At 39.4% G+C, this 24,067-nt stretch overlaps 1 protein-coding gene across 3 annotated transcripts in view; it reads left to right on the top strand.

The window, feature by feature from the left end:
* The window catches only part of DPY19L1 (dpy-19 like C-mannosyltransferase 1), a 212,274-nt gene that overhangs the window by 52,721 nt on the left and 135,486 nt on the right, over window positions 1-24,067 (top strand). For all 3 annotated transcript variants that reach the window (XM_063452080.1, XM_063452078.1, XM_063452079.1), the window contains exons 5-7: window positions 15,687-15,824; window positions 16,797-16,917; window positions 18,914-19,007. In XM_063452080.1, coding sequence (XP_063308150.1) covers window positions 15,687-15,824; window positions 16,797-16,917; window positions 18,914-19,007 — 353 coding nt within the window. The remainder of the gene's footprint in view (window positions 1-15,686; window positions 15,825-16,796; window positions 16,918-18,913; window positions 19,008-24,067) is intronic.

Raw genomic sequence — 24,067 nt, 5'->3', positions numbered from 1 at the left:
ATTATACTCAAAGGCACTTTCCTGGCACTATAGTGTTAATAGGTCTCTGAAACCGCTATGTTTACAGCTGCAGGGTTAACCCTAGATGGACCTGGCACCCAGACCACTTCATTGAGCTGAAGTGGTCTGTAGGCCTATTGTGGTCCAATAATAATAATAATAATAATAATATTCATTTTGGGAAAATATGTGCAACAAAGTGGTTCTCTAAACATTGTTTCATGTCACACTGACCAGGAGGATATAAACCTTTTGCTCATCAGTAATGTTTGCCTCTCAGATATACCACTTCCTTAATACGCCTGCTCCCAGTGAATTGACAGTCCCACTTTAAATGTACGGTATTTACACTCATGTCCCTGCTCTTTTATCGTATGATATGACTTTAATGCCGTACCTTATCTGGCCTCACATAGGAATGTATTATCTGTGTTCTTATGATCCCTGTATATGGACAATCTACTGAATCCATTCCTTAGGAAGCAAGAGTTATTTGGCAAATGGAGGATGAGACATCTTCTAGAAAGGGATTTTATATTTACTTCAGGCCTTCAGAACATATTTCTGTAAAGATCTATTATCACTGTTATTATAACTGTTATTATTACTGTTTAAACAGTGTGTGGCTGAGACCACTCTGACATTAATCTTACCAGAAACTAACCAACATTGCTGACCCTTGGATCTGGACCTGAGTCTCTCTCTAGTGTCCTAGGTGCTTTAGGGGTTACTGGGCTCCTGACTGTGCCTGCAGCTCAGGATCCAAAGGGGGCCTACTCAAACCAGCAGAGAGATCAAAATATTTCCCTGCATGGCACAGAACCTCCAACTCTATGTGAATGTTGTGGTACAGACCACTTTAGGAGTGCCCTTGATGACTCAGAGCATCACAGCCAGCGCTCTGCTGTATCAGTGATGGCAGTTTTAAAGTGGTCTGTACTTGTTATTCTTGCAGACGATGAAATGCCCTCATGAAACCACCAGGGATCCAGATAACGCTCCACTGGATCCCTAGCGAAGGTAAGCATTTAATTCATATGGTCCCGATTTGACACATCCAGCAGCGTTCGTTCTACCCGAAATTCCGTTCAAAATAAAAAATACTTTCTTTCTTCAAACAGTGGGAAAAAAAAGACTTTCCACACTCCAAATCAGTGATTCAAAGTTGTAAGTGGCACTGGCTGTTGCTAGCAGTAACCTAACCATTCTCACACTAGGATCAGTTAAACATGCTAGCTATCTTTCAATCAAAGTAAATGTAGTGGCAGTGGCTAGGCAAAGATGTAACTTAACCAGTATCACACTAGGTCAATGACACAGGCTATTTCCCATTCCCAGACAGCTACAGCAATGGTAAACTCAATCACTGTCTGCTTCTTACCTGACATCACAGTGTCTGGAAAAATCCTGCTTGTAAATATATGAATATATATTGTTTTCTGCTTCAACTTTTTTTCTCTTTATTGGCCACTATTTGATTGATCTGTAAATTAAATCAACATTTAGTAATTTGTCAGACTAAGCTGCTTATTTGTTTCCCTTCCCAAAAAGTCAGCTTCTTCTGCATTCCATCCCCCTTTTTTGGTTCCACGGTTGCAACTTCGAATCATGAAACAAACAAAGGGCTTGTTCATTGCTTGATTTGTTTGTTTCATTATTTAGTTATAGTATGATTTGGAATAATGGAGCTAGCTATGGACAAAACCACAATTTGGACCAAACTGAACGTACACATTTCTAATTCCTTAATAACACAGATAAAGTACCGTAAATCACTTGCCATTCATAAAGGAAAATCATGTTTAAGTGTATGTAAATACCTTGGATCCACAGGAACTCTTTAATCTTTTTTTGTTTCTTTTTGTAAAAAAAACTAATGACGGTGCAGTTAAAATACCTAACACTACTTTTTGGATCACCATCTTTACTTGTTGTAATAGTCCTAATGATTTGAAAGGCTAGTGTTCTGGATTTCATATTCCATATTATTTTATGAAGAAGGATACTGTTCTAGTTTTTCTCTTCCATAGGATTTTTTATTTTTTTTTAATTTGTATTTTATTAGATATCTTCACACAAAATACAACTGGATCGTAGTATAGTAACAATAGTTCTGAAATTAATATAGTAACGAGATTAATATAGGAACATCATGCTTTTTTATATTGTATGGCAGTGACAAACCCCCCTTGAACCCTTTGTGCAGCAACAGCAGGTGATGCCTTTGTGGATGGGAAAAGGGAGGAAGGTCCCGGTCTGTGTCTATAGTGTAGGGCCTGGTGGTACTGGTTGTCACGACGCTGTGTCGGCTCAGGTTATGCCCGTGTAACTATGCGGTGTATGCTATCATGGCAGTGCTGCTTCTATCTGTCGAGATATCGGGGCCCCCTGTCCTTGGTACCTGTCTTGTCGTGTGTTTGGGCAATTATTATATGTTGTGCTGTCTACTATATGTGTGTAGTCTGCGTATGTCTCGTGTGTGTGGGTTGTCCGGCACCTGATCTGGGCTTGATTGTGTTAGCTGGTGGGCTTAGTGTGGTGTGAAGCCTGGTCTTCTGGGTTGACTGCTGAGGGTTTTGGGGGCGATCATGTCCCTGTGGGCTTTGCCCTCTGGCTGGATTCCAGCTCCTCCAAGTTGGCAGCCCTCTCGTGCAGTCTCTGCATAAACGCCTTTGGGTCTTCTGTCGGGGTCAGGATATAGGTCTCAGATCCCCTTGGCACTGTTATTGAGCCGTCCTCTCCCCATCGGTAGCGGATTGCTTCTTCTCTGAGTTGCTTGGCTGTTGGTGTTAGGTGCCTCTTCGCTGCTAGTACTCCGAATGGTAGATCACCAAAGAGTGACACTGAGCCGCCCTCGTAGTTGACCGTGCTGAGAGTTCTGGATCTGGACATGATCCTTGTTCTCACTGCAATGCTTTGCGGATTCGGAATGCTGTGAGTATGAGGTTTGTGGCTTCGGTTCTGGCTAGAAGCGAGGCTACCATCCCCTGAATGTAAGGGAGCAGGGCTTCGTCCCCAACTCTTTCCGGCACCCCTCTCACCCGTATATTCTTCCGTCTGTGCCTCGTTTCCAGGGTGTTGACAGACCGCGAGAGGTCTCTGACCTGCTGGGTGAGTGCTTCCGGGTGTTGTCTTTGCTGTGTACCGTTGCAATCTTGTAGCGGATCTCCCATATGTCTGTTTGCGCCTCCTTCAGGTCCGCCTTCCAGACCCTGCGGATCTCTTGGATGAGGTCTTTCACGTCCCCTTTTGTCACCGGTGCAGAGTCGTCTTCTGATTCGATTTTTGATACTCGGTCACCTGACTCTGGGGATGTAAGGAGCTCCCTGTCTTCTTGTGATGCCTCTAATTCTTCTTCCTCCCCATTCGCCTCGGGCACCATCTTTTTTTGGGCCGCTGGCCTTTCAAACGACAGCCTGATATCTCTGTCTCTGGTGGGCGAAATCTTTTTTTTTTTCTTGCACCCGATGTTTGTCTCTGGTGGGGGTTCCGGCCTGTGTTCTATTTGGGCCCCAAACAGTTTTATTTTGCTGCTGTGTCGATTGGGTATTGGAGCTCCTGAGACACATGTCCTAGCATTCTCATTGCCGGCCACACCCCCCTTCCATAGGATTTTAAGTAGTATGGATCCTAGTTTGCAGTTGCTGTATGATCATTTAGTTTCTGAGAATAAATCACCTTAATTGTTTTTATTCTTTGATTTTCTATTGGATCTTGAATATAAGACCTAATAGCACATGCAATGTTTTTATATTGATATATAAAAAAAAAAACTTGTACTTTATAGATAATTTAAACCATTTTTTTTGAAACACTGGCATCAGGGCCGGCCTTTGGGGTGTGCAAATTGTACGGTTGCACATACTGCCATGACAACAGGGTACCAAGCCCTGGAATTAGGATGCACTGCAGTGGCTGCTTTAAAATGCAACCTTGACAAGCTCCCAGCCACAGAAACCTCCCCAGTGTGCAGTAGGTAAAGAAGCTGCTGTGTATAGGTGGTGTTACACCAGCATTACTATGCTGATGTACCTACCTTCCTACCTACCTACCCACTTACCCTGTCACATAAACGCACCTGAAGTGTTTTTTGTGTTTAAAAAATAAATAAAAATATTGTGTCTATGAATGTATGTAACTGTGTTTATGTATGTATGTATGTATGTATGTGACCTGTTTTGGTGTGTCTGTGTGCATGATGTATGTTGATGTGTGTCTGTGAGGATTGTGATGGTGTCTTAGTTCATGTCTGACAAGGTTATTCACTAGAACGATTGTCAGGAAAATTAGGAAAAAACATCAAAGTCAACTATTTTTGGCCTTCAATATGAAATTCACTTTGAATTCCTGACAATTCTCACTTTAGCAAATAACACAGTATGTATGTATGTGACTATGTAGGTGACCGCATGTGTCTGTATATGTATGTGAATGTGCGCATGTCTAAGTATGTGTGAGATATGATCTGTGGATTTGTATGTATGTGTTTATGGGGTACATAGAAGAGACAAGATGATAAAAGGGGAAAAAAAAGACACAACAGGGTGGAGAGAGGGGATTAGAAGAGACACTCAAGGAGAATCAGGAAAAATGCACAGGGTTGAGAAGGTGTGAAGTTCCAAACACATGTTTATTCTAATCTATTGGCATGGTAAGGACCAACTTATTCCAGAACCGCTGAACTGGAAACAAATACTGTATTCAATTCATTTATTTGTCAGATCTCTTTGTTGGCCACTATTTCATTGATCTGTAGATTAATTCAACATTTAGTAATTTGTCAGACTAAGCTGCTTATTTGTTTCCCCTCCCAAAAAGTCAGCTTCTTCTCCATTCCATCTCCCTTTTTATTGTATAAGATATATTGGCCTGTATGTTACATAGTTAGATAGCTGAAAAGAGACTTGCGTCCATCAAGTTCAGCCTTCCTCACACCTGTTTTTTGCTGTTGATCCAAAAGAGAAAAAAACAAAAAAAACAAAAAAAAAACCCCAGTTTGAAGCACAATTTTGCAACAAGCTAGGACAAAAAAATCCTTATTGACCCCAGAATGGCAGTCAGATTTATCCTTGAATCAAACAGTTATTACCCTACATTGAAAGATTATATCCTTGAATATTCTGTCTTTGCAAGTATGCATCTAGTAGCTGTTTGAACATCTGTATGGACTCTGATAAAACCACTTCTTCAGGCAGAGAATTCCACATCCTGATTGTTCTTACAGTAAAAAAAACTTTCCTTTGCCTTAGACGAAATCTTCTTTCTTCCAGTCTAAACGCATGGCCTCGTGTCCTATGTAAAGTCCGGTTTGTGAATAGATTTCCACACAATGGTTTGTATTGGCCCCGAATATATTTGTATAATGTTATCATATCCCCTCTCAGGCGACGTTTTTCTAAACTAAATAGGTTTAAATTTGTTAACCTTTCTTCATAGCTGATATGTTCCATTCCTTTTATTAATTTTGTAGCCCGCCTCTGCACTTTTTCTAGTGCCATGATATCCTTCTTTAGAACAGGTGCCCAAAATTGCACAGCATATTCAATATGTGGTCTTACCAGTGATTTATAGAGAGGCAAAATGATATTCTCGTCCTGAGAATGAATGCCCTTTTTCATGCATGACAATACCTTACTGGCCTTGGCCACTGCTGATTGACATTGCACATTGTTGCATAGTTTGTTGTCTATAACAATTCCCAAGTCCTTTTCGTGTGTTGTTATCCCTAATTCGCTTCCATTAAGGGTATACGTTGCTTGTGTATTCTTTACGCCGAAGTGCATAACTTTGCATTTTTCAACATTAAATTTCATCTGCCATTTGAATGCCCAGTCCTCCAGTCTATCTAAATCCTTCTGCAGCAAAGTAATATCTTGCTCACATTGTATTATTTTACAAAGTTTTGTGTCATCTGCAAACACTGAAACATGACTTTCAATGCTGTCTTCAAGATCATTTATAAAAATGTTAAATAGAAGGGGTCCCAGAACAGACCCCTGAGGGACACCACTTGCCACCTCTGTCCAGCTTGAAAATTTACCATTAACGACAACTCTTTGTATTCTGTTTTTAAGCCAATGTTCTACCCAAGAACAAGCATTTTCATCGAGACCGATTTCCTTGAGTTTGAACACTAATCTTTTGTGTGGAACTGTATCAAATGCCTTGGCAAAATCCAAATAGATCACATCCACTGCAACACCCTGATCTATACTTCTACTTACTTCTTCGTAGAACGCAATCAAGTTAGTTTGACATGACCTGTGCTTCATAAAACCGTGCTGATTTTTGCTGATAACCATATTCTTCTCAAGGAATTCTTGAATATTATCCCTTAATAACCTTTCAAATATTTTACCAGCCACAGAAGTTAAGCTCACAGGTCTATAATTTCCAGGCAAGGATTTTGAACCCTTTTTGAATATAGGAACCACATCTGCCTTCCTCCAATCCTCCGGAACACTTCCTGAAAGAAAAGAATCTTGAAAGATTAAAAACAGAGGTTCACTTATTTCTACACTTAGTTCCTTAAGTACACGTGGATGGATACCGTCAGGCCCTGGAGCTTTGTTTATATTAACTTTCTTTAGTTGCTGCAGCACATTGTCTTGAGTTAACCAATTACAATTATTCTGCAAGTTTGTAGTAGCAATCATTTGCACATCTATTGCCATGGGTTCTTCTTTAATATATACGGAGGAGAAATAGTTATTTAGAATTCCTGCCTTTTCTTGGTCTTCATTAACTAACACCCCCGTTTCAGTTTTAAGTGTACCTATACTTTCATTTTTGGGTTTTTTGGAATTTATGTACTTAAAAAATGCTTTGGGGTTGGTTTTGCTCTCTTTAGCTATCATTTTTTCATTTTGAAGTTTAGCAAGTTTAATTGCCTTTTTGCACGCATTATTTGCTTTCTTATATCTTTTATAAGATGCATCTGATTTGTCTGATTTAAATGCTTTAAATGCCCTTTTCTTATTTTTAAGCTCTTGTTTTACTTCTCTACTAAGCCACATTGGTTTTAATTTGTTTCTTTTATACTTATTTCCCAGTGGTACATACTGAGAAATGTACCTTTCTAATATTTGTTGGAAGATGATCCATTTATCCTCAGTGTTCTTTTCACTAAAGAGTTTATGCCAGTCAATATATTGTAAAGCTTCCCTTATCTTATTGAAATTGGCCTTTTTAAAATTATATGTTTTAGTATACCCCATGTGCTTTTGTTTTTTTGAGTTTATTTCAAAGGACACTATATTGTGATCACTATTTCCCAAGTGCTCACCTACTTGAATGTTGGTCAAAAGATCAACGTTGTTTGTTAAAACCAGGTCCAGACAAGCGTCCATTCTAGTTGGTGCTTGTACAAGTTGTGACATGAAGTTGTCATTTAACAAGTTTAAAAACCTAATTCCCTTTGCTGAGCTACTAGTCCCTATGTCCCAATTTATGTCTGGGTAATTAAAATCTCCAATAATTAAAGTGTTACCAAGATTTGCAGCTTTCTCAATTTGCTCAAACAGCTGTTGTTCCTCGTCAATATTAACATTAGGTGGTTTATAACATATCCCAACCAATAGTTGGTTTCCCTTCTTTTCCCCCAAGCAGATATTTACCCATAAAGCTTCCACATTTTCCTCATCGCATTCAATTTGCTTAAGATTTGGCTTTAAATCATGGTTGACATACAAACATACCCCACCACCCTTCTTGTTTTTCCTATCCTTCCTAAATAATGTGTACCCATTTAAGTTAACTGCCCAGTCATGTGTCTCATCCCACCATGTTTCAGTTATGCCTATTATATCATATTGTTTAGTGTATGCTAATGCCTCTAGTTCCCCCATTTTGTTATTTAGGCTCCTTGCATTAGTAAGCATACATTTAATATCATGCGTCTCTTGTTTATTTTGTGAATTACCAACATTGCATAGCTTCTCTGTTCTGAGCTTGCCCCTCCCCCCGTCTCCACCCTCCTTATACTGTTCTAAAGCCCATCTCCTTTCTGTCCTATCTCCATTTTGTAGATTGCTATGACCCTCCCCCCCTACTACTAGTTTAAAATCTCCTCCAACCTTCTAGCCATCCTATCCCCCAGCACTGCAGACCCCCTTCCGTTTAGGTGCAATCCATCACTACTATATAGGTTGTACCCAATCGCAAAGTCGGCCCAGTGCTCTAAAAACCCAAAACCCTCCTTCCTGCACCAAGACTTCAGCCACGCATTAACCTCTCTAATCTCCCGCTGCCTTTCCACTGTAGCACGTGGCACAGGTAATATCTCGGAGAATACCACCTTGGAGGTCCTTTTCTTGAGTTTGCTACCTAATTCCCTGAAATCATTCTTTAGGACCTTCCATCTTCCTCTTACTTTGTCATTGGTACCAACATGGACCATGACCGCTGGTTCATCCCCAGCCCCTCCCAATAATCCATCCACTCTGTCAGCAACATGCCGGACCCGAGCACCCGGGAGACAGCAAACTGTCCGGTTGAGCCGATCAGAGTGGCAGATTACCCTATCTGCTCTCCTAATGATAGAGTCCCCTACCACCACAACCTGTCTTGCCTTCCTTACATTTTGATCCCCACCCGTACTAGAGGGGCTGTCACCTCGGCTGTTAGAAGTAACAGCTTCCTCTAATACAGCTACTCCTGAGCTGATGCTCCCAACATCTTCCCTCAAACGGGCAAATCTGCTAGGTTGCACCAAATCAGGACTAGCTAGCCCTTTCCTCTTCCCTCCCCCCCTGCTTCCTCGCCCCACTGTCACCCAGCTACATGCCTGTTCCCCATCTGTCATATCTCCTCCCTCTCCACTACCTGTCCCCACTAAACTCTGCTCAGTCAGCAGCAGACTCCTCTCAAGATTGTCGATCTCCCTCAAAGTTGCGATTTGCTTCTCAAGATCTCCAATCTGAGCTTCCAGAGAAGCCACTCGCACACAACCATCACAGAGGTATGGACCATGGACGGGTACATCCAGGCATCCATACATGCAACAAGATGTGCATTGAGTTAAACTAACAATCTTGCTAACACTCATTTCCCCAGATACAGATAAAAAAAAAATAAGTTAAAAAAAATCTATATATAATATAAAAAAAATTTAAATTTACCTTGATAGTTTAAACCCCTAGTTAGTTCCAACTCCTGGTTTTTTAACTCCTACTTGAAAGAGTCTGCTTCCAAATAATGTGAGCAAGCTCAGTGAGTTAGGGGTGTGCCTTTATAGGGATACAAATCCCACACAGGTGCAATTAATAAACACTCCCCCCAATCAATCAAGCAGCAGCACAAAAGAGGGGGAAAAACCAGAACACCAGGACAAAAAAAAAACTTTTTTCTTTTAAACTTTACAGACTTTACAGACTGAATGTTGCAATTCCTTTACCCTATAACTTTATATCATTTTGACACCGGTATACCTAAGACCCAATTGACACCACCGTCTGAACATCAATCTCACAGAAACCTCCAATGTCTTGACCTAGAGCATTTCTACACTAATCTCCAAACTCTTCTTTTACCTATCTTAAACCTGTCCTAGTTCTGCAACCTCCTTCTACAATTCCATCCTCTCCTCTCAACTAGACATCACGGCACCTTTTACATTTAAACACTGCAGGCGCCCCCAACAACAACCTTGGCACACCAAGCTGACTCAATACCTCCAAAATTGCTCCAGAACTGCTGAACGCTGTTGGAGAAAGTCTCACCATGCGTCTGACTCTCTCCACTATAAATTTATACTGAGCTCTTTCCTCTTCAAAAGTAAATTACTTCAATACACTCATAACCACACTCTCCCGCAACCCAAACGACTATTTCAACATTTAACTCTCTTCTTCGCCCAGTTGTTCCTTCTCCACCTACTAACTTGACTGCCTCAGTCTTTGCAACTAACTTAACTGACAAGATCTCTTCAATCAGGGAAGATATCTTTCTTTTTCCCCTTACAATACTTCCCCTAACTTCACTCCTTCGGCTGTTCTATGTTCATTCGCACCCGCTACAGTGGAAGAGGTTTCTGCTCTGCTCCAGTCCTCCTGCCCCACCACCTGCTCCCTAGGTCCAATTCCCTTGCATCTCATCCGTACTCTGTCTTCTTCTCTTTCTCCACCTCTCACTAAAATTCTCAATCTCTCTCTCCTTATATAGTATATTTCCATCGCTCTTCAAACTTGCAACTGTAACCCCAATTCTAAAAAAGCCCAACACAACAAGTAACTCCCCGTCCAACTACCGTCCTATCTCGCTACTGCCTTTTGCATCCAAGATCCTTGAAAGAGTTGTGTATGCTAGATTGACAGACTTCCTCGAGTCCAACTCTCTGCTAGACCCGCTTCAGTCTGGTTTCTGCGCTAAGCACTCTGTGGAAACGGCACTGACCAAAGTATCCAATGATCTACTCGCTGCAAAATCTCATGGTCACTACTCTATCCTAATTCTCCTTGACCTGTCTGCGGCTTTTGACACTGTTGATCATCAACAGCTTCTTCTCATTCTCCACGATATCGGTCTACAAGATATTGCTCTCTCCTGGTACTCCTACCTCTCCCAGTGCTCTTTCAGTGTTTCTTTCTCTGGCTCTGCTTCTTCTCCCTAACTCCTCTCTGTTGGTGTCCCCCAAGGTTCAGTCCTTGGTCCCTTACTGTTCTCCATGTATACTTCCTCCCTTGGTAAACTCATTAGCTCCTTTGGCTTCCCATATCATTTCTATACAGATGACACACAAATCTACCTGTCCTCTCCTGATCTCTCCCCGTTCCTCTTGACTAGTGTCTCTGACTGCCTCTCTGCTATTTCTAACTGGATGGCTGTCCACTTCCTTAAATTCAACTTGACCAAAACTGAAATTCTGGTCTTTCCTCCCTCAAGTGTTGCTAATCCTGTGTCTGTCTCCCTCCAAGTCAACGGTGCTACCATCAGCTCCACCACACAGGCTCGCTGCCTAGGTGTTCTCTTTGACTCCGACCTCTGCTTCAAGCCTCATGTGCTGGTCCATTCCACTGTCCTTTCTCGCCTTGACTACTGTAATCTTTTTCTCAGTGGTCTTACGTGCTCCTAACTTGCGCCATTACAGTCCATAATTAATGCGGCGGCAAGGCTCATCTTCCTGTCCGCCCGCACCTCCTACGCCTCACCCTTCTGTCAGTCCCTTCATTGGCTTCCTGTAAGATATAGGGCTCAATTTAAAATGCTGGTTCTTGCTTTCAAATCTCTACATAATGCTGCTCCCACCTATCTATCCTCCCTAATACACAAGTATGTCCCGTCTAGGCCCTTACGATCTGCTGAAGACTTACATCTATCTTCCGTCCGTACTCCCACCTCTGATGCTCGCCTTCGAGACTTCTCGAGGGCTGCACCGTTCCTGTGGAACTTGCTTCACTCCTCTGTTAGATGCTCACCCAGTCTCCACTCCTTCAAAAAACCATTAAAAACCTACATAAAAGCCTTTTAATTAAACTGTTAAAAGCTCACGACTGATTCTTCTCTTGCAACTGTCACTAGTCTAATACTATCCTTACCTTTTGTGTAACTTTACCCCACTCCCTCTAGCATGTAAGCTCATTGAACAGGGCCCTCAACCCATCTGTTCCTGTGTGTCCAACTTGTCTGGTTACAACTACATGTCTTTTTGTCCACCCATTGTAAAGCGCTGCGGAATTTCATGGCGCTATATAAATAACATAATGTGTAACATGGTCCAGACAATTTGTATCCAATCCTTGAAAACTGGAATCTGAGCTTATAATTGCCCAATGAGGTCCTGTTCATTGAAAACCCAGAGATATATTCTCTCCTATCAGCTACCAGGTAAGGCATAACTCCACTGATGGTGACATAATCAGTGGCTGGCTCCAATTCATCTATCTCTTTTTGAACTGAGATAGGAAGGACCTTTGAGGAGTCCTGAGATGCTATTGAGCTCATCTGACAAGTCTGATGGTGGAAGCCAGGATTCCTAGTAGTTGCATCTACATACTTGCTGTTACCAAGTGAAAATGATGAAACTGAAAGAGAAAACTTCCACAATCTCTGGAACTGTTCCTGAGATAGGGGAAAAAGCAGAGTATAGAATTCTCCACCCAAAAATGTCATCCTCTAAGCTGGCGTGAAACTGCTTTTCTTGGTATTCATCAAGAAGCCAAACTTCAGGAGTTCTGAAAGAACTATATCCCTCTGTGCTCCTGCCTTCTATGGGTCTGAGGCTACCAGAAGTAGATCATCCAGATAATGGAACCAAGTGGTGTTCTTGACTCTCAATATCACCATAAGCACATACAGGGTCTTTGGGGCTGCAGTGAGGTCAAATAGTAGGGCAGTAAATTGGAAGAGATAATGCTGAAAACCTAGGACTATTGGGGTGATAGTAAGCATCCTTGAAATATATAGAGATAAGGAAATTGTCCTACCAAATTGCTGGGGATATGGATCTGATTGATACCATCCCAAAGGCTTTGACATTCAGCCTATTTTTTGCCCTTCGTAGATCCAGTATAGGCTTCCATGTGCCTTTACTCTTAGCACCAGTAGAGAGGCGAATATTGTCCCAGGAACCGCACTTGCTATGGGACCTAAGAAATCACAGTTTAAAGGAATCACATTGTAAAAGTACCATCGTATAAACACTCCACAGTATAAAGACACCAAAGCATAAAGGCCCTAAGATAGCAAAAGCAAATAAAGTAACGAAGAGAAAAAACATACTTGTCCAGAAATAAAGGGAGTAAAAATGCTCACATCATAAGGGCTGTTGGACAGGAAAAAGACTAAGGGACCTATGCAGGGATATTCCTTAAAGGCATTTGTTTTATTCCTGTGCTATCGGCTGTAAGGGGAGGAGCTAACCCATATGCTGCCATGATTAGCTGCCATATGCTGCCATGATTGGGAGGGCTGATCTAGCCCTCCCAGGCCATATGATCACCTGGGAGGGCACCCCAAAAAAATATGAATGAAAATTTTGTCCAAGTTTGTGGCACAAAAAGACTGGACATACCTCATTTGCAATAGCATGGGCTGTCTACTTTTGCAAATGTTATGCCATGATGAGGGTAATTCTTATTCCTGGGCCACCATATGGTCTCAAATGCAACATAATTAGTCCAGGGAATTCCAATGTTGTGTTTTTTTTTTTTTTGTTTTTTTTTGCACATTGTAAATTATTTAAAAGTCAGTAAATGTTCTAAATATATAGGAGTTGCTTCTTGTCTTTCTAAAATTAACTAAAAACAATACAAGACACATGGTTTAACCCCTTAAGGACGGAGGACGGTTCAGTACCGACCGGTGACGGTCCTGAACCGTCCTAACCGTCCAATGTACTTACCCGATCGCCGTCGTTCCCCCGGCGGCGATCGGCGGTGCTCCCGGTGTGGGGAGACTGCCTGCAGCCCAGACAGTCTCCCCATGGCGGTTTAGGACCCCTGTGGCCATGTGATCGCCCAACAGGGCGACCACATGGTCACAATAGGTGTCCTAGTCTCTGCCTGCAGGGGGACTGTCTGTGCTGACAGGCAGTCTCCCTGCAACTGTAAAATCAGTGTAAAATCCAAAAAAAATTTAAAGTTATAGTTAATAAAAAAAAAATATTATTATATATGTGTATATATATGATATATAGACATATATTATACCTATATAATATATGTCTATATATCATATATATAATGTCATGCTAAGTGTATTTTTATATTAATATGTACATATATTAATATAAAAATACACTTATAATTAATTTACACACGTATATATATAATATATATAATAACTATATATATTGTATATATATATATATATTATAAAATACGAATAATAAATAATTTAAATTAAATTTAAAAAATTAAAAATGAAAAAAATTATATATCTATACGAAATTTTATTCTAACTGTATTTTGATATTAATATATATATATTTATATCAAAATACACTTAGAATGAAATTGTATATATATATATCTATGTATATATAAATAAATAAAAAGAATGCAAACTATTCATATGTCCATATACAAAATTACATAAATAATTATATAAATATACACGTAGACTTCAAATATATAAATATGCATATATATTTAAATTCTACGTGCGTATTTATGTAATATTTTTACATAATTAAGTTATTTTATTGATTGCAATTTAAGGGACCTGCCTGCCAACCCAGGCCGAAAGTACAGAGAATTTAATTTGCTATCACTGTATTTTACCCTGTAACGTTCTACGACACCCTAAAACCTGTACATGGTGGGTACTGTTTTACTCGGGAGACTTCGCTGAACACAAATATTAGTGATTCAAAACAGTAAAACATATCACAGCGATGATATTGTCAGTGAAAGTGACTTTTTTGCATTTTTCACACACAAACAGTACTTTTACTGATGATATAATTGTTGTGATACATTTTCCAGTTTTTAAACACTAATATTTGTGTTCAGCAAAGTCTCCTGAGTAGAACAGGACCCCCCATGTACAGGTTTTATAGCGTTTTTGAAAGTTACAGGGTCAAATATATGGGTCAAATATTTTTACATTGAAAATGGCCAGGTTGGTTACGTTGCCTTTGAGAGCGTATGGTAGCCCAGGAATGAGAATTAGCCCCATGATGGCATACCATTTGCAAAAGAAGACAACCCAAGGTATTGCAAATGGGGTATGTCCAGTCTTTTTTAGTAACCACTTAGTCACAAACACTGGCCAAAATTAGCGTTCAATTTAGTTTTTTACTTTTTTCACACACAAACAAATATGAACGCTAACTTTGGCCAGTGTTTGCGACTAAGTGGCTACTAAAAAAGTCTGGACATACCCCATATTGAATACCCTGGGTTGTCTACTTTTAAAAAAAATATGTACATGTGGGGTGTTATTTAGTAATTTATGACAGATAATAGTGTTACAATGTCACTATTGATACATTTTAAAAATGTATGTTTTGAAACCGCAATATCCTACTTGTACTTATAGCCCTATAACATGCAAAAAAATAGCAAAAAGCATGTAAACACTGGGTATTTTTGAACTCAGGACAACATTTTGAATCTATTTAGCAGTTTTTTTCATTCGCTTTTGTAGATGAGTAAAAGATTTTTCACATAAAATTCAAAAAACGTGTATTTTTTTCAATTTTTCATCATATTTTTTTCATTTTTTTAAAATTAAATTACATGAGATTATATAAATAATGGTATGTAAAGAAAGCCCCTTTTGTCCTGAAAAAAACAATATATAATTTGTATGGGAACAGTAAATGAGAGAGCGGAAAATTACAGCTAAACACAAACACCACAAAAGTGTCAAAAAGATGCCTGGTCGCAAGGGGTTAAGCAATCTATACTATAGAACAGCATGTCAAAGCAAGGAAGTTATTAGGTATTGGGCATTCCTTTTTTTTTTTTTTTTTTATTCAATTGTTTGTTTAATGAAAGCTTTTGACTTTGGGTATTTTCATGAGTGCACAAACAAAAGTAATTGTGTAGAGCAGTTGTAGAAGAACATTTCAAGAATGTATGCATTCATAGTTAAAATGTTTAAATGCCATTTCTTCTATGATTATCCATTTAAAAGCATAATGTGAACATTTTAAAAAGTATGTGTATATCCATTTTGAAATGCTTAATAATGATTAATTTTTATTTTTGATATATGCATTCATATTTTAAATTTAATTACAGGGCCTCTATTATTCATATTTTAAGTCCATTGTTGAAGCTCCTTCATATTATTCTGGCCTGCATATGATAATGAATGATAATGTAACAGAATATCCTCATGTGATAAATACATTGAAGAGGTTTAATCTCTATCCTGAGGTAAGTTAATATGGCTTTATTTAGAAATTCATTTTTTTTCTTTTCAATTTCATATAATTCACTATAAGGAATATTGATCTAGCATTACTCAGCCTAGTGCTTCTGTTGTGATTTCTAAAGCTGCACATTTAGATTGATCATGTAGCCTCTAGAGCTCAAAACCAGCTGTGTTGGAGCTCTAAATCCCAAACAACTTGTGGCAGGCTGTACAGCAATGATTAGTAGTACAATAACTAATGGAGTACTACACGTTTTCTACCAGTCACTAATATAATATACACTTTAAGTACACTTCACAATTAAATATAGAAAGCTCAATACTATTTTGCCCCCACAAAGGGTTTATTTGGCAACACCACCTCAAGGGATTTTCTCTATCCCACCATATATTTGTCAAGCCTAATTATACTGATAAATTGAGCCAGAGGAATCCATTATAAATATGTGACAAGCACACAATACGTTTTGGAGTTATAGACAAGACATGGTGCAGCAGTGTACAGTAACTACATTTTGCAAAGTTCTGGTGGGCCAGCACATTTCCTTTGTATTTGCACTTCTTTCCTTTTTCCATTCCTCTGGCTCAATTTATCCCTTGTTCCTTCCCCCCTTTCTCAATAACATGACTGTATGTGTGATTTGGCATTGTCCGATAATGGGTGTGTTTTTCATTCACACAACACTTTTTTTTCATAATTTATTTCTGCCTGTATTGTATGTGAAGCTTAGTTTTTAAAATGTAAAAGTTACATGGACAATTCTCAGTCTTAGTGTGTTGATTTGTAAAAGCTGAATGCTTTCAAACATTCATTTCTACTTTATCTAGCTTTCAGTTGCTCAAATAATTGTCCTGCAGTGCAGTTATATAACATTTAGAGAGTTGGCAAAAGATAAAACACTACTTGGCAATACAGTAAAAGAACTATTTAAGGAAGCTGTATAATTCCTAGTCTAATTCTTTTCTCCATGTAGGTGATTTTGGCCAGCTGGTTTCGTATTTATACTACCACAATGAAGATCCTGGGTATTCAGACCAAAATTTGCTGGAAAGTGAATCGTGGAGAAGACCTCAGTCCTGTGGAGAGCTGTGAAGGTTAGTTGAATAAATAGTGTATTTTTTTTTTTCTCAAATCCAATTTCAATTATTTATTTTATCGCATTTAAAAAAAAATAAAGTGTAATACGTGCATTCTTTGTTACAAATGTATCCAATTCAATAGAGTACATTTTTTATTTTTATTTTTTTCAGCTGCAAATTTATAAATTGACACTTTATAATCATCACTTATAATTTAGATATTTATAAACGCAATGATACAAATGCTAATTTTTTACTATAATATGAAATTTATAATTACCGGAGCTCTAATTATGTAAGATCTCTCTCTCTCTATATATATATATATTATAGATTTGAAGAAAACAAAATGTGTAGTTTTTTTCAAAGGGGAATCTACTTAAAGGTTTTGTATTAAATGGGCGCACCACACAATAAAGATGGTAGCTCTGATAACATGATATGATGATAGCCAATAGGTCCATTTTGTAAAAATGGTCGTATAATGGTGTATGCCATGCAATTTTTATATTTTTTATATAGACTTTGAAGACAGAGCAGTCTAATGGAATGGATGGTGCCAGGGAGGGTACATGTCATGACACGGAAGGACACCTCAAAGTGCGCATTTCAGATGTTCCTTCAAGGCAGCACTGCTGAAGTGCTCTTGCATGGAGAAAATGCCCTGTGCATGTTTGTTTGCAGCAATTATGTGTTTGCCTTGCGTTTATGGGTGAATTCACTCTAGTAGCCCAATAAACAGTATAACAGAGGACAATAGTGGGAAATGGCTGATACAAGGTATGTGCATGTGTAGAAAAGCTGCCTGTGGTGTATGTGTTTGGAGCTGCTTGTGGTATTGTGTGTTTGTAGAGGTGGCAGTTTGTGGCGGTGTGTGTGTGTAAAGGGGTTTGTGGTATACCGTGTGTGTGTGTGTGTGTGTGTGCACATGCTGTAAAAGTGTAAAAGAAAGTGTGTGGTGCTGTAAGGTGTAGTGTGTATGTCTATAAGGCACATTGTGTATGTATATAGAGGTTGTCGTGAGCATGTGTGTGTAGGGGCTGTAGTGTGTGTGTGTGTGTGTGTGTATATATATATATATATATATATATATAGAGAGAGAAAGGCCAAAATACCTGAGTATTGCAGTATGCAATGATACCTTTTTTGTTGGACTAACATAATATTTCAAAGCTTGTCTTTGTAATATTATGTTAATACAATAATTTTTTTTACTGGACTAATACGGCTAATCCAATCTACACTATATATAAAAACAGATACAATTTGTATCTTGTAATACCTTTTTTTATTGGACTAACAGAATTTTTTAATGACAAGCTTTTGGGAGAGCATTTGAGACTTGAGAAAAGGAGATTCTCCCGAAAGTGAATCATTAAAAAATTGTTATTCCATTATAAAAGGTATTACAAGATACAAATTTGATCTGTTTTTTACATCTAATACGGTTACAAACTCTACTTGAACACTATATATATATATATATATATATATGTATATGTATAGAGAGATTGATATAGACTGTTGCTTGTTTATGTGAAGGGGCTTTAGGGTAAAGCAATTATTAATTAAAAAAATTAAAATATTTATTCCTCCCTCGCCGTTTTTTTACCTTTTGCCTGGGAAGAGGGACATCACAGCCAAGTGGTCTGGTGCAGACCATGCCTTTGGCAACCCATGGTAACACTCTCGGTGGCTGGGCGCAAAATGCTTGGTCTGCACCCGCTCTGGAGGTTAGGGATATCTTTGCTTACCTTGCTGTACTTTAGTTTAAGGAACTTTTACCTCCCCAGGGCGCACCACACATGTGTGTGACTTTGAGTTAGCTATTTGTGTTGTGTTAAAATCAGTGTCTCTTTAAGGTGGTCTTAATTTAAGATATTGAATTTTACTTATTGCTTAGATGATTATATTTCATCTTACATTTCAGATGTTTTATTCCACTTAATTTTTATTTTATTTATTGACAAGTTAAGGCAATTTTATTCATGTTTGTTATCTATTTTTAAAGGCCTTGGAGATCCTGCCTACTTTTACGTCACCATGATTTTTATTTTGAATGGAATAATGGTATCATTGTTCTACATATATGGTACATATTTAAGGTAAGCTTATTGACAGTCGGAGCAGCTTTATAAAATGTATTTCGCCTTCTATATACGGTATGTTGTTTTATGTGGTTGCCAATGGATATCAGAACTAATATTGTGTTTAGGACACCTGTATTTTAGCTTTATAAACCTACAACCTAAAAAGTTATTGAGCAGGCTGTTTGCTTTCCAACATTTCATTGTAAAATATTTATTCTTAGAATGAAGATACACACTGTAGCAAAATGTTTAGTTCATGTTTCTGTATGGGTTTAACCCCTTAAGGACACATGACATGTCTGATACGTCATGATTCCATTTTATTCCAGAAGTTTGGTCCTTAAGGGGTTAAGGACATTGTAACATAGCTGTGTGATACAAAGTTACCTGTGCTCTCTCCTAAATCCCTATGTATATTTAAACAAATGGAGATCATTAAATATACATAGGGATTTAGGACAGAGCGCAGGTAACTTTTTCTTTTGTTTTTACTGTATGTATTGCGGCTGATGTGTACTGTGGTCGTTGCTGCTGCCCAAGAATGATGGGAGTGAGCGCAGGACTTATCTTTTTTTCTTTTTGTATTTGTATTCACTTTTTGTATCACACAGCTTTGTTACAATGCTGCCGCCCATCCCATGTGTTCCGCCCATCCCCCCCCCCCCATTTCCAAGACGGCTGGAGCTGTGTGTGTTTGCTCTGTTACGCGAGCATTCGTTTACTGCAGTTGATTAGTTTAACCGCTCTATATAATCTCGTTATAAAAAATGAATACGCTGTTAACGCTACAGTGACCGCATGGGTGTAAGCTTACTGTTGTTATATATGGCCTATCGCTTAAACACGGCACACAGATATGAGCTAAGACACACATTGTACGTAAGGCTACATTGCTTGTTTACAGCTGACTGTCACGGACTGCTATGTTTGAAGGCAGTGGGTGTGGGGGGGGAGGGGGGGAGTGGGAGACCTGTTCCATACTTGTATTGCCATCACCTTACTTCTTTCCTTTTATTACTTTACTTCAGGTTGTAATACTATGCCTGGCCACGCGTGCACGGCACACGGCTCTTTTAGACCGCTGGGAGATACTCCCACCGGTGCTTAAATGGGTACTTCACGTAGGCCCTTTTTCCCTTTTTATGTCTCCCCCTTTTGGAAGGAGGGAACAACTTTGTTACAAAACTTGATGTGACCTATACTACGCTTTGCACAGTCTTATGTCATTACTGTTTGGCCAAATGTGCTTAATTAGGCTCTGAACCAGCATACAGGCAATGATGGACCGAACAGCCCAAACAAACACAGGAAACCTGTGCCACTAGTCGCTAGTACAATTTTTCTAACGCTTTAAAATTAGTGGAGGTTTCTACTGACTTAGGCTAACAACTCGTGGACGTTGACTTAGACCAAGTAGGCTAGATATACTAGATAGGCACCTTAAAATGAAATAGGCTCTCTGTTACAACGCCTTAATGTACTGTCTTACCATAATAAGCCAACAGCACCCAGAAAAAGAAATATAATTAATCCCTGACTTCATGTGACAGAACGCGACAGAACCTGTCACTTATAATTCCACCAAAACCAGAACTGACTGACATAACTGGCTATCAACCGAATGCCACGACTTGACGTGATATTCGGACCTAAATTAAAATAATGACTGACGTACACCGAGACATTCTCAGATTAAACCGTGTGCAGTAGGCTCATATTATTGTCTGTTATGTTATCAAATAATGTGCTATACCATGTAACTGTAAAGCTACATATTACTCTTGATACACATATTTGCCTTTACTGATGAATGTAAAAACTACGCAAATAAACCTTGAATAAAAAAAAAAAAAAAGTTTGGTAATGGGACTGAAATGGTGAATATATGGTGTTGCACAGCTGTAAAAACAAATGACGTTATTTTGTTGATTTTGAAGTCCTATGAGTGTGTTCCTTACTTAGGAACGCATTGGGAGGCTATTGTGCATGTACGGCAAAACGCTGAGTGGCCAGTCAGCCGCTCCATGGGGAGCGTTTAGCGACTCCATGCAGACTCAATCTAATACACTGCACACAAATCCAATACATTTTCTTAAATCCAATCGAATACACTGCCTCCTCCACCCAATCTAATACACTGTCCCTCTTCCCTCCACTATAATTAAATACACTGCCCACCCTCCCCCCAATTAATACACTGCCCCTCTTCCCTCCACTCTAATTAAATACACTGCCCTCCCTCCCAATTTAATACACTGCCCCCCCTCAATTTATTACTTTGCCCTCCACACAGTTTAACTCACTGCTCCCTCTCCCACCACTTTAGTACACTGCCTCCCCTATCGCCACTCTAATACTGTCCCTTTCTTCCCTCAGTTTAATACACTGCACCCCTACCTCTACAAATTAATACTGTCCCCCTCCCTCCTCCAAATTAATATACTACCCGCCCCCTAACTTAACACACTGCCCCTCCCATCTACCACTCTAATACACATCCTCACTTCCTCCCCCAAATTAATACAGTGCCACCTCCATCCCTCCCTCAAATTACTACAGTGCCTACTCCATTTCCTAATTTAATAAACTGCCACCTCCCTCCCCTAATTAATACAAAGCCCTCCCCCAATTTAACACATTGCCCACCCCTCTCACCACTCTAATACACTGACCCTCCCCAATTTAATACACTGCCCCCTCCCTAATTTAACACTCTGCCCCCCCTCCTTCAAATTAATATACTGCCCCCCCTCCCACCACTCTTAAAATGGCACTGTCATGCTAAACTTACTTTTCTTTAATCGCTTCCTCTTCTCTCCCTCTCTCAGGATCTGTTCTCCATTACTTCCTATCTGATCTACCGTATATACGCGAGTATAAGCCGAGTTTTTCAGCACGTTTTTTGTGCTGAAAAACCCCAACTCGGCTTATACTCGAGTCAGTGTCTGTATTATGGCAATTTACATTGCCATAATACAGACAATGGGGCTGTGGGGGCTGCAGAGCTCTTACTTACCTTTCCTGCAGCTCCTGTCAGCTCCCTTCTCCTCCGCGGCGGTCCGTTCAGCACCTCGGTCAGCTCCCAGTGTAAGTCTCGCGAGAGCCGCGGGGTCATAGTGCGGCTCTCGCGAGACTTACAGTGTGAGCTGACAGGGGAGCTGCACGGACCGGCGCGGAGGAGAAGGGAGCTGACAGGAGCTGCAGGAGAGGTAAGTAAACTCTCAGCCAGCCCCCCTCCCCCCAACTGAACCGCCAATGCCACTGGACCACCAGGGAAGGAGAGCCCCCCTCCCTGCCATGTATCAAGCAGGACGAACAAAAATTAAATAAAAAAAAAATTATAATACAAAATAATAATAAAAATTAATTAAAATAATTTAAAAAAATAATAATAAAATTGCCCACCCCCCACCAAGGCTCAGCTACACACACACACACACACACACACATACACACACACTGCACTCATACACACACACATACACACACACACTGCACTCATACACACACACACACTGCACTCACACACACACACACTGCACTCATACACACACACTGCACTCATACACACACACTGCACTCACACACACACACTGCACTCACACACACACACACTGCACTCATACACACACACACACTGCACTCATACACACACACACACTGCACTCATACACACACACACACTACACACACACACACACTGCACTCATACACACACACACTGCACTCATACACACACACTGCACTCATACACACACACTGCACTCATACACACACACTGCACTCATACACACACACTGCACTCATATATACACACACTGCACTCATATATACACACACTGCACTCATATACACACACACTGCACTCATATACACGCTGCATTCATACACACACGCTGCATTCATACACACACGCTGCATTCATTATATACACACACTGTAAATAAATATTCAATTAATATATTTTTTTTTTAGGATCTAATTTTATTTAGAAATTTACCAGTAGCTACTGCATTTCCCACCCTAGTCTTATACTCGAGTCAATAAGTTTTCACAGTTTTTTGGGGTAAAATTAGGGGCCTCGGCTTATATTCGGGTCGGCTTATACTCTAGTATATACGGTAGTTTTCTTTTAAACATAAGACAAAGTAGGGACTGTATTTTTCCTACACTTGACCAGCTTTGACCAGCGGAGGAGCAAAGTGTGCTACATTTCCTGTTGTCAGAACAATTTCGCACAATTCTCATATGGGTCGGGGCGGGTGAAAAATAGGTTCCCCTCCCATTGTCTTTTAGTGCCCCCACCCGCCACTCACGGGTGGGGACCAAGGGGGCCCTATGTCCCCCGTTTATTTGCGTAGCTTAAAATATGGAATATAAATATTAATACTATAAAGCCACAGGCTATAGTGAATAGATATGAAACAAATGTAGAGTCTAGTAGAATAGGCAAAATACAATGAATGAGAGTGGAAAAAAAATAGAATATAGAAAGAAAAAGAGAAATATTAAGAATAAAGAAAATCTAAGAAAAAAGAAAAAGTGAAGCAAAGAACAGTAAAAAAAACACAACAGAGCAAAATACATTGATAATATGAAGTGAAAAAATGTGAAAGACATAAAATGAAGGTGCAATGTGTATAGAGTAATGAGAGAGGGCTCCAAATATACAATGTGAACCCCTCTAGGAGTGAGTATGCAAAAAGTATTGAATGTATGGGTTCACAGAGGATGTGATAAGATGAGCGTGTGTGAGAAAATGAAATAGTGAAAAAGAGACCATGCATGAAGTGTTAAAAATACCAACCACACTAAATGTAGGTGACCACAATCAAATATACTGAGAATCACTATAAATAAGATTGACAATAACTAATGATCAACAGAAGATCAATACATAAGAGAAAAGACCAAACACATGATCCAAGATCTTGAAGACCCTATACAACTGTGGCAAACATTGCCAACCAGATAATCAATATACATAATTATCAAGAAAAAACCTTTAGAAATTTATCAATAAATACTCAATAACAGAAAAAAAATGTGAAAACATATATATTAAATGGAACCAA

The sequence above is a fragment of the Pelobates fuscus genome, chromosome 4 (genome assembly GCF_036172605.1).
Source record: "Pelobates fuscus isolate aPelFus1 chromosome 4, aPelFus1.pri, whole genome shotgun sequence".
Taxonomy (NCBI): Eukaryota; Metazoa; Chordata; class Amphibia; order Anura; family Pelobatidae; genus Pelobates; species Pelobates fuscus.
Note: the sequence above shows the minus strand (reverse complement) of the source record. Positions and strands in the feature narration are given on the sequence as shown.